The sequence below is a fragment of the Gavialis gangeticus genome, unplaced genomic scaffold (genome assembly GCF_001723915.1).
Source record: "Gavialis gangeticus isolate Ggan-Ray unplaced genomic scaffold, GavGan_comp1, whole genome shotgun sequence".
Taxonomy (NCBI): domain Eukaryota; kingdom Metazoa; phylum Chordata; order Crocodylia; family Gavialidae; genus Gavialis; species Gavialis gangeticus.
The window spans coordinates 64,054,983-64,067,475 of record NW_017729034.1 but is presented as its reverse complement, the minus strand read 5'-3'; the positions used below and the strand labels follow the sequence as shown (position 1 = coordinate 64,067,475).

Genomic DNA, 12,493 nt, shown 5'->3' with positions numbered 1-12,493 from the left:
TATATATATTTATAGGTTGAAAGCAGTAGCCATAGGATAGATGGATGGATATAAATATTTTTCCCCCTATACGTACATAATAATATGTATATATTATCCAGAATCCATAGGCTCTGCACCTATACTGGGGATTTAACTTTGTTAAAACTCTTTGACACAGTTTCTGTTAAGTTGGCTCTGCAGAAAGTGTTAAAGATTATCGTAGTTTTCAAATGTTTCAGAATAAAATACAAGTTTACCTGTCCTGTGTTTAAAATTGGTTCTCCTAAAATGATTTAATCCCCAGTATTCAAAAGGGAACAAAACTACAAAACTGTCATTAGGCACTTCAGGAGTTGAAATTTATAACTTTCTAAAGACACTTTTGATAAAATATAGTTGGATTAAAAAAAATAGGTGTTTTTTTTTTTTTTTTTAACTTAGGCAGGAAGTGAAGCATTTCATCACAGCATCTCTAAAAAAAAAAAGATTATAATTAAAAAAAATTTTTTTACACATACAAAAGCTGCTACATTCAAGTTATCAATGCTTACTATACTATACATTTTTTAGAGTAAAATTCAGTTTAAAGATTCAAATGTACACTACTCAAGTGACAAAACAAATCTCAATTATTCATTGCAGAATTCTGACTGATCAGATCCCCTGAGAATTTGAAAAAAAGTCTAATAGGGCCTACTGAGCATTTTGTAAATTGGTTTTATTGACTAATCTAAATGTTCACAGTCTTGCTTATTTTCATTTTCACAAAAACAGATTAATTTGTTTGTGAGCATATTTTTTGTAATTAGTTTTAAATCTTTTTGGGAAAAAAAGATCAAAAACATTATTATACCTACTAGACAACTGCCCATCAGGGATGACTGGGAGGGGAGGGAACTAAACGCTACCATCCACCACCCCACGCTGTCACTGTCTCCCAGGAGCTGGGGGTGTGTGTGTGCCCTGCTTTCCCCTCCATCCTGCTTGCTAGCAACCTGTGCTCCCTTCAGGGACTGGGGGGGAAGGGGGGCGGGGCTTGCCCCCCTGCTGCAGCCCTGCTCCTTGGTGGCAGAGGGGGACAGCAAGGACAGCCCTGCCATGACAGCAGGGACTGAGGGCAATCATGGCAGCCATCATGGCAGTGCTCTGCTGCGCTTCTGCTACCTGTCTGGAATGCTCTTGGAGCACTCTGAATGGCTGCTGAGACAACCAATCAGAGTGTGAATAAAGCATTACGGACAAACAGACTAAGCCTTTTATATTAGAATAAGTTAAAAGAAAATCAACTATTGCTGTGTACAAGGCGGCAGTGTGCCTTTAAATTAAAATCTCTCTCAAAAATTGATGCCAAGAAAAAAGATCCCATCAAAATGGAAACAAATATGCTTAAGGAACAAGGGTCAGCAACATCCAGCCTGCAGAGTGACTGAATTCGGCTTGTGCTGCTGCCACTTCTTCCTGGTCTTCTCAGCTGTGGTCCAATATGGGATGGATGGTTTCAGGGCTGCAGTAGTGGCAGGGGGACTTTGTCTGCACTTGTGCCTGAGCCAGGTAGCTGAAAGCTGTACTGCCACTGCTTCTCCCTCTCAGCTGTGGCGAAAGCCCAGCTTCCAGCCCATGCAGATCTGTACTTCAGCCAGGGAGCTGGAGACTGGAAGAAGCAGAAACAGCATGGGTGCAGCTCCCAACTGCCTGGCTTCAGTGCTGGCATGGACAAACCCGCTGCTGTGCTTCCAAAGTCGGCCAGCCTGTGTTGGACTGAAGCTGCGTGTTCCAGCCTGTGCCTTATAAAAATTTGGTAACTCCTACCTAAGGGTATTTCTGTTGCTACAGCTTTTTAGTGCCAATTAAAACAAATGCGTACTGAGACAAAATAAGGAAAAAATATTCCTATAGCTATAAAAAGAATAACAGACAAATGTTTACTTGAGATGGCAGTTTACTTCTATTATCCCAAAAAGAATTATTAGGCTATTATCACACTTTGTGTTATTAACTAAAAAAAGACATATGCGGTTTAAATGAACACACGGTATTATAAAGATAAGAACTTTATATCCTATTTCCATATCAATACTTTGATAAATTTAAGAGTACTATAGACAAAGAGTGCATTTTCTGAGATGAATACCTAGAAAAATATCTAAATCTTAAAGTATATAACTAAATTACTGTTAATCTGTTAAATTTCAGAATTTATGGGTTATATTGCAACTTAATTCCCCTAAATCCTATACTTAAAAAAAAAAAAATACAGGATTATGTTTAGATTTTCACACACTGAATTTAGAGATGTCTTTTTCCAGAAAATAAATGTTAACCAATTTTATTTATATGAACATACAAGTACTTATATTTTCTCACCTTGCGTAAGGAATGTATGACAGACTATACCTGAAAAGGAAAGGAAAAAAGTTTAATTTGAAGAGTGTGTTTCATTTTTATATGGCAATTTACTTTGGATTAGCCAAGAATTAAGGAAAGCAGGTTTTAATAACACAATCCAAGCAAATTACAACTGCTGAAAAATAAAGGGCTCTGCACAAACTACAAATATTGCCAAAAATTTCTCATTAATATTTTTCTTTGAATTTTTCTATGCATTACAAATTCCCTTAAATATAAATTTCATCACATAACAGAATTTGGTGGTTTACTATTACTTGACAACTCTTAACATATTACTTTTTAAAGATTAATTACTTGATTAGATTAAATCTGCAATTCTCCCAGAAATCAAGATGGCAAAGACATCAAATAAGGTTCAAATATAACAGAAGTAGAGCAGAATTTGATACATGAATGTGTACATATGTTGTTTTCTATAACTCTACAAATACAAATGAAGATTATAATAAACTAAGGAAGGCACAATGGCATGCTATTCTTACAGTTGATATGCCATTACTATCTGAAACGTGCTCTGACAGCTCTGAACATTGCATTTTAGTCCCTTACCTTTCCTGCTCAGATCCAAGGATGGATTTTATAGTCAAAAGCCACAACTTTGTTCTACTGCAAAATAAATAGTTACCTATCCATAACTTGAGTTCAAGATGGTCTCTGTGTGCTCACAGAAAGGCCAGTCAATGCAGAAGGTGGGACAGTTTCATAGCATACTTGTTAGGGTACTCAGGCACCCACCCTCCTATTCTTTTCCTCTGTATTCCTGATTGTTCTGAGGCCTGGGCTATACAATGAGACATGCTGCCCTCTGCTGCCTCAGTTTCTTCCAGCTCCTCAAAATCAAGATGCTGGTAGAACTCCTAGGAAGAGGGGTGGGGAATGCGACTATGCAGAGTTCCTCTGTAAGTACTCTGGCTACAAGTAAGAAACCTTCATTTCTAGATTCAGTGTCTTCTCCCCATATGGCTGTTTATGAGATTGAGGGGGAATTTTAGGTTTTTAATCACCTGAGCTTCCAAAATCTCTCTACTGGCAAAACTGCTCTACTTGTAAGAGTCGAGAACTGCACCTATGAACAGGGTTCATTTTCAAAAGTAGCATGATTCCTAATCTCAAAAAGAGGGAACATGTGTAAAGTATGACTGTTAGGGTATCTCGTCATATTTTATGCTTTAAAGTTGCACCTGCTTACAGTGGTGGATTATGGTATTGTTTAAACCTTTTTATATTCAGCCTTATTTAATCATTGCTTAAGTTTTGTATAGCCTCATTATTGTTTATCAGCTGGCCCTGAGTTGTTTTTGTAGAGCTTATAGTGCTTGCTCATTGTATTTTTTCCTTTTTATCACTGTGAGAAGTTCTTCTAAGGTAACACAGCAATGGCTTTGTTACCAGCTCAATTTAACTGAACTTGGCATTAGCCAGTTGAATCAGAGGGATGAAATGATTGGATATGTTAATGAAAGGTAATAAGGGAAAAATCAATGGACACTGCCCACTGTAAGACACAGGAAAAAGGCCAAATTAAGAGGTGTGCTCATGATGGGTATGTTGAACAAAGGGATATGCACACAGGATAAAATATGGACAGTATGCTGACTGCAGAGAGACCAATCTGAAAACAAAGTGTCGTTGAAAGAGTGACGTTGAAGAAAAAGCATAAAAGGGGGCAGCAAGGAAGTTGGGTGTTGTCGCTGGCATAATCCAGCCTTCAACACCTACCTGGACCAAACCAGCCAACAACGTACCCTTTGCTCTGAGGGACTGAGTGGCTGTCTTTTCTGTTGAGCAAAGTAACATCTGGGATTGGGTGAGATTATTGTACTGAATGTTTCTCTCTCTCTGTATATAGAAACTGTTAAGATAACATTTGTTGTACTAATAAAGTTAGTTTTTTTATTTTAGGACACTGAGTTGTCCGTGTTCATATTTCACATCCCTAAGCGCTATCTGGTGAGCAGTGGTGCCAACAATGACCTTTGAAAGGCTCTGATCAACCAGTTGTCTAAACAAGTAAAAAGACGCTAGCATCTCAAATGCATGGCTACCATGGGTAGGCACTCTGTAAATATCTGTGGGTCAGTAGATAAGTCATAAGGCTTGATTTGCATTAAAACTGATTGTATCATAACTCAAGATATTTGCAGTGTCTGGGTCTAAGAGAGATACACAATTACACATTATTTCAAGTCACAAGCTACAAAACGATCTAGATCAAAAAGAGAGGGCACGGGAGCACAGAAATATAGGACTGGCAGGAGCTACCTGGTCTATCAATTCAAATTCTCTGGGACTACATATAGCCACGTCACAGACATTAAGTTTAAAACAGTCCATGAGAATATCCACTCCAGCCCTTCCCAAGGCACAGAGGACATTTTAAAAAACACAGAAACTTTACTTACAAACGAGCTCCCAACTGCACAGAGAGCCTCAAACAAACCCAATGAGGAGCCATAGGAAATGAGCAGGAGAGGTATGAGAGCCGCTAGTGTCAACATGAGGAAACAGAACTTTCCAATAAACATGCTGTGCTGCCAAAGATTCAGCACTAGATGAAGTTTCTTGTCTTTCTTGGATGTCAGAAAATATCTCAAGTAGATACCCTGACTTTTGAATTCCTTTGACACCTCTATAGCTCCTGCTTCCAACGGAGGACAAACATAGGATTATAGTGCTTTTTTGAGAAGTACCTCTGGTCCCAGCTACAGGAAAAAGTTAGCACAAGGTAGACTAGGGTTTGAAAATGTACCATTCATCAGCTAGTCTACAGTAACTGCCTGCATGTACAAATTTATCTTGTAGTAACCATGAGATATGCCTTTTTGCTGAAGAGCAAACTAAGTTACTTCCTGTTTTTGAGAGGCGCCCTAGCTTATACCTTATACTAGTTTGTTTGTGTGATCATATCCTTTAAATATGAAAGGTGGATGGATAGGGTGGAGAAAGGAATCAAATTAGTGAAAATGAATCTGTTGACTTCCAAACACTGATATAATAAGAAAGTTCTATCTTCAAAAGGTCAAAGGGAAAGGGTGAATTCAAATTGGCCTTACTCATATATTTGAGGTCTGGCATGCAAACACTTGGTCAAAACTGAGGGTTGTTTTCTGTTCATTCAGGGTTTAAAAGGCTTTATCTACTTCTGTGGCTGAATAGGAGGTGTCTACTAGTATGAGAATAACATGATGGGGGATAGAACTGTATTTGGCTGTGTAACTGCTTCACAACAACCATCCAGACACTGGTAAATTCTGGCTCATGTCCTCCAACCTTGATCTACAAGAGCATGCACCTGCCTTGCAAATAGTTCAGACTAAACTACTTTCATTATCAGCTCTACACCCGAGTAATCCAATCCATACTCCTGCTATAGTTCGACTCCAAGTCAGCCAGGTGCAAACGTATTCTAAATGAACAGTTACAATGTTAGATGGATGCAATGCATCTAAAGACAGCAGAAGAGATATAATAAGCCCCTGTCTTCTAAACCAACAAAGACCAACAGTTTTGGTCCCACTGTTCCTCAGTCAGCCCCCAAAACCAATTAAAAAAAATTAAAGACAGAAGCAAATCTACCACAAAATATTTTTACCTGATACGTAAGAGAAAGTAGAGTGATAATAATAATAAAAACAACTTAGTCCATAACATCTATTCCAGAAGGAACAGCAGTAGACAGCAGAGCAGGGGAAAAAAGGGTAGAGGAGACAGACAGAAGTGATCATTTTTGCCCAATCTGGCCAAACACTGTAAGTGCATGGCTGCAAACTGCTTCAAAAATAGCCAATTGTGTGAAAAGCTGAACCCTTGTTCAAATGAAGACGTTTCAAAACAGAGCGTCTTCTGTAACTTGCATCTGTGCTACCTCCCAGCCTGTTGCTATTTTCAGAATGGGAGGGGGGAAAGGGAGTGGAGGGAATTTGGTATGGGATTTTTTTCAGCCTCCAAGGTCGGGGAGAGGGGGCTCCAATTCACCCGCCCTGCCCTCCGGCACCAGCTGGGAAACCCCTAGAATGAGCTCCCTTGGTTCCCTTTCCAATCTCCCATTCTGAAAACAGCTGGGGTTGGCAGGGAGGAGGGGCTATTACTAGGGGAAACCAGCAGCTAGAGTGTGTCCATCCCGCCCCCCCCGGAACCAACAGTGAACTCCTGTTTGGTCCGGGTGACTGCTGCAACTCAGAACATTTCCCGCTAAGTGCTCAGAAGTGCAGTTCCTGGCTGCAACTCAGTCTGCACCCAGAGAGTTACTTTCACGGCAGAATACAGAACAACGTGCTATCAATACTGAATACATTTTAAAAGCATGGATTGATTAATACTAACAGTTTATTAAGGATCACATTAACTACATCTAAAATAACCTTGCAGAAAAACATTCAATAAGTTTGAGCTAAATCCACACAAACTCTGACTTAGTTTAAGACATTCAAGTTAAACCAGATTTGTTAAATAAAATTATTTTCATATGTATTTTGTTTATAAGAAACCGTTGAGGCATGGGCAATTCAAAATGAGTTTAAAGAGCCTTACCATGTCATAGCCAAGAACTGCACTATGCAGAATAGCACGGCCAAACCCTTCTTACCCCACTGAGACAAAACACAAGAAATATTGCAGGTGAAGTTATTTTACAGAAATCAATGCTATTTATAACTGAAAACATTAGTTTACTCAACCAAGTCTACCCCAAACTTTAGTTAAACCTGATGCTGAATGGTCATGGCTGAGGAAATTAAACATCTTAGTCTTCCCTTCTTCATTCTATTATTGATTATAGCATTGCAATATCATTCCACCTGAAAAGTTTTTATTAGCATTTTACTATACAGCTCTTCCCTTAATTATGACACTCTTTAAGATGAAATAGTTAAAGACTTGACTATCTCCTCCACACTCCCATGCATATTATTTATACTTCAATCATGTTGCAAGAGATATTCATTTCTGAAACACATTACTTTCACCCCACATTTTAATATTTCAATTATTAAAATGGGACTGAGATAGTTATGATATTGCTTAATTATTAGTTCAAGCTTTGTCTTCTTTCCCTTACTCATATTAAGAGTTTATATTCTGGCATTAGATATTTTTCGATAGTATGCAGCCACAAGACCACTGTAGCCAGGATATTTAGAACCACCAGCCCAAATGCAATTGTAGACAAATTCTTCACTTCCATTGAAACGAAGAGTGACATGGCACAAGGTCACCCATCCACCCACTTTCTATTTCAGTGAACTTTAAAAATGCAGTTACCAAATTTTTCTTAACCAATAGTTGGAGGAAACAGACTACTGCCGGAGTTAATGACCCATCTGTGCTAGCTTAGAAAACATAAATTAATATTACTTACCCAGAACACAGCACAGAGTGTAGCTATAAAGGAAAACTGCGGGGAGGGGAAGAAGAAAAATTAGTGCACAGTATAATTGTTTCTATACGTTTTTATTACAGTAATGAGCCTTTCAGAATCCACTACCTAAAACAAGTACATTCAAGGCCTGCCCAGCAGTGGTACAACATTCTATTCATTCAATAAACACCACCACCATGAATACAGAATTAATCATATCAACCTTCTAACAACGCATGCATTAGTACCATGATGAACTATCAGTTTACAGCCACTGAATCTGGTAAATACCAACCTTGCTTCTGCTAATGTTTTTATTTCTGAAGAATAGTCAGAAAGGCCTACTAGGGAGTAGCTCTCACGTAGGTGAAAAAGGTTAGATGAAGCTTTAGTTAAGCTACTCATGGAACGCTCTGTTATTTCCTCCATCAATTGGTAGTGCCTATGAATAGGATGAAGGTAGATTCCAAAGTACAATTGGCTTCAGAACTTTCAGTACATGATCCAAAGAGCTTAAGAGCCAGATTTATGACCAGAGTAACTATTTTTCCCACAAAGTAAAACCCCAAGACATTCAGTCTGTAATTTATGAATAGTATCCTTAACTGAACAGGAGGATTTCCCTATAGAGCAGGTTACAGAGACTGAAGATTTTCGCAAGAAATTAGGTTACTCTATTAGATATGATACACACACTTTGGGTATTTTACTTCTATATTGCTTTCAAAATTATTCCTCTATCTGATGCAATTTTCTTTGGTGTTAAGATTTCATTTAAATAAAATAGTTTATAATCCCATATCAACCAAAATGGTGTTGAAACTGTGCTAACCAATTTTTTTTAGTGTCCTCCATGAACATGTGCCAGTCACTACCATGACTATTCTGTTTATTTCCACTTCCCTGCACCTTTCTGTCTCTAAGAACTCTATGTGAATGTAAAATGCACAGCCTACTGAGAGCTACAGCCATATAAATATAATTATGCACAAAAAAAGACCTTAAGAAAGGATTTTGGCTAAAGGTTCTAATCAGGTATTCAAGAGGAAGGAAATGACTGAATTAATGTTATCTTTGCAGTCTTAAATCAGACCCCTTGTGTGAAAACACGATCCATACTTCGATTACATAATCATTTACTATTTTTGCATAAAAAAAAAACTTTGCCTCATTCCATGCAAGGAAGGGGTATGCTCACTTCACATACTACCATTTACAATGTTGCTTTCTCCCTGTTATTTTGGCCCCATTCCTTGTGTTTATTGAATGCTGCTGAAACACTAAAGAAATAATTCATTCCCATGGGTATTTCTAGCTGAAAACTGCAATTCCTGTTTTGTGGGAAATTCTGAAATTAGAAAAAAAATCCAAAAATGAATGCAACCATTTAAAATATATATTTAATTAAAACAAGTCAAAATAGCACTTCATTTTCAAGCTCCAAACATCCCCGTTACTTCCCACGCAGCCCAAAGGGCCAGCACTCTACCAGACACTTCAAAGAGCTCAGAGGCAGGGATGAGAGGTCCTCTGGGCTATCAAGGAGCCACCTGGCAGGCTCCCCCAAGGACAGGGAGTCTGGAACCAGGGACCAATTTCATCCCATGCCTATGTTCCTTCTCCCAAACTACATACCCTATCTCACCCAAATCTGTGTCTATTCCATCAGAATTCAAGTTAGGTCATCTTCTCTGCCAAGCTGACTGGGCCCTGGAAAGGGAGATGTGTGGATGTCTGTGGTTCCAGCTCTAGAGGTAGGCTCTCAGCTTTATATTCTTGTTCCTGGCCCTGAACCCAGATTGGCTTCTAGTAACCTGGATTTGCAACTGCAGGCAAACTGCTCAGCTCTAGAACTTATGTGCATCCAGGAAACATGAAATCTTTGGGGAATTCAACCAAAATGATCTAGCAATTGTTTTCTAAGCATGTACACACTGATATCTCAAAGGCTTATAACAGCCAAATATGGCTGGTTTCTCATGGAGGTTAAAGGCACATCTCAAGCATGAATGTCAAAATCCTGCTAAGTATCAAATCATGGCATCAAAGAAAGTGGGTAGGCTTGAGTTTCTCCAAAAGAAAAAAAGGGTATTCAACTGTTTTTAACATTGTTGCAATATATATACAACTTACAGCAGCAACCCAAAAAGATGGGGGAGGGCTATTACCTCCACCAGCTGTAACCAATTAATAAGCTAGAAACAACTACTATACAAGACTAACTCAGGCAGAAAAGGGTATCAGGGTGCTCTGAAAGGAGAAGCATTGGAATATGTGTTCCTTAACATAGTACTAGGGGTGCACCAATGAAGATTTTCTTAGCCAATACCAATGGCCAATTATCAACCAGCTATATTGGCCGATACCGATGAGACAGCCGATTTACAGGAATGCAGCCTGGCAGCTTGGAAAGCAGTATCCAGCCGATAAGTTTGTGGGGAGGAGTGGGAGGGGGTGCAGACAGACCCGACAGTGAGGGGGGGGGAGTGGGGCAGGTGCTGCCCAGCCAGGGTAGCAAATGTGATCTTGCAGGTGCCTTGTCCAAGATGGGGGAAAGGAAGACAGTTCCCCACCACTGTGCATACCCCTGGGGGAGGCATGGGGGGCACGTACCCCCCAAGATTTATTCGTAGGGTGGAGGCAGGCTGGCCACTGTGGGCCTGGGGCCAGGGGCTGCGCCAGCCTTTTCCTGGCGGGAAGGCTGGGCCAGGGTTGCGCTCAGGGGAGGCAGGGTGGGCAGTGATGGCACTGAGAGGGGTGGCCACGGGGTGGGCTACAGCCACCCCAAAATTCCCCACAGTGACCCCCACCAGCGCTGCCCACTCCACCCCCACCCATCCCAAACACAGGAAGAGGCCAGCGCAGCCCCTGGCCTTGAGCCCGCAGTGGGAAGCCCGCCTTTACCCTGCACACAAATCTTGGGGGCACATGCTCCCATGCCTCCCACAAGGGTGCATGCAGCAGTGTGGAGCTGCCCACACCTCCTTCACTCCCCACCCAGCACCCCACATCTCCAGGACAAGCTGTCCACAGCTCTGCCCCGCTCCTGGGGTCACGTTCACTGTCCTCTCTGGGTAGCACCTGCCCTTGCCCCTCTCCCTCCTTCACGATGGGGGCCTCAATCTGCACCCCCCCAGGCCCCTTCCCTCCTCCCCAACGACTTACCACCTGGATGCTGCTCTCCAAGCTGCCAGGCTGTCTTCCTGGCTGTGTGTGCATGCTGCATCTGCATGTGTGCACCCAACATTTAATTGGTGGTATCATTGGCTACACCGGCCAAAAAAAGCTGATGTTAATTTTCCTTGTATTGATGCCAACCCAATATATGACCAATATAGATCAGTGCTCTTCTACATAAAACAGGATCCTTGAGCTTGAACCCAGGGGAGAGGGTACTCCTTGTCCCCTCCTCCCCCTTCCTTTTCTTTTCTTTGGAAGAGAAAGTACAGTCCTTGAGATAAAGGACAAAGGACTAATGGAACTGACCTTAGAGAAAGCAAAGGTTGGCAATCCACTTTTTAAAAAAGTTTTATGGAATAAATTAATTTTCTGTTTCCCTGTGAAGGACTAGTTCTAATCCATGATGACAAAAGGACTATTCTACTAGGACCATGCCACATGTTCAAATCAAAGTTGGAGAGAAACGAGCTATAAAGTTGTTACATGTTTTCAAGCACTAACTTCACAGCTGGCTGGCTTTTTTATGGCTGGACAGACATTTTTATGGAGTGATAATTACTTTGCATATGTGACTGGTCTAAATTTATTGCTCAATTAGCCAGTTAATTGTATAATATATGTAACGTGTGGCAGGGGTACTACAGACATTGATGGAGCCATTTAACAAGGGATAACACCTTTTCCTAGTTTTATTTTTGGAGATGGTTGAAGGATTTGGGGAGAGAAATTGTCTCAGATACCACTCAATTCACAGTTGACCCCCATGCATGGAAAAATCTTAGTCCAAATGACTAGTCTAGAAAAGCTAAAAATAGGGACTTGCTGGAAGATTGGAGACATTACTAATAGATGGTGTTCCCAGCCTTTCTGTCACCAATCCAACCGTTTACCTTTTGAAGCTGAAAAGTAGATAGATAGTGCTTACCAGCATAACGAGTGTTGCAATTAATCTTGTTGGCTCAAACATTTTTTTCAGCTGCTTTATAGGTCCCATCAGGAAGCATGTACTAATGGAAAAGTAAACGTGGGGGGAGGGGGGGAAGGAAATAGTAAGTCCCTTTCAAATAAAGCTTTGCAAAGAATCATAACAGTAACTTGTATTTAGAAAGCCTACCACTGAAGTTTATATATAAACTAGAAAAAAGCCTTATGTCAACATTCAGTAACAGATCCTGCTAGCATTAAAAATGAAAAATCTCTTTATATTTGGGCCTGAAAACAGCCATATACATCTGCTCCTGATCCCTATCAATGTTACTAGCTATACTGAAAGGGCAACAATTTTTATTGTCTGGTCATCCTAAAACTGCCTAAAAATGATTTTTTTTTCTGACTTTGAAGAAGGTTGGAGGATCTAAAGTAGGAAGTTTTGCAAAGTGAGCTTATCCTGTGCCATATATCTACAAGAGCTTTTTACTTCAATATAAATTTATGATCCTCAAAGCTGCAAAGAAACTCTTAAATCTAACCTACGGAATGAAGCTACTGCAGCTGTTTGGTGGCATGTGTCAGCACTGTTATACCAACTCAAGAATGTAGGGGCACCTTTTTTTTTTTTTTTTTTTC

The 12,493-nt window shown here is 40.2% G+C and overlaps 1 protein-coding gene across 1 annotated transcript in view; it reads right to left on the bottom strand.

The window, feature by feature from the left end:
- Nucleotides 1–408: 408 nt before the first annotated feature.
- Nucleotides 409–12,493, bottom strand: part of SFT2D1 (SFT2 domain containing 1) — a 30,794-nt gene continuing 18,709 nt past the window's right edge. Inside the window, 5 exon segments of the mRNA XM_019527294.1 lie at nt 409–454; nt 2,347–2,376; nt 6,922–6,980; nt 7,748–7,783; nt 11,853–11,934. Coding sequence (XP_019382839.1) covers nt 415–454; nt 2,347–2,376; nt 6,922–6,980; nt 7,748–7,783; nt 11,853–11,934 — 247 coding nt within the window. The 3' untranslated portion in view covers nt 409–414.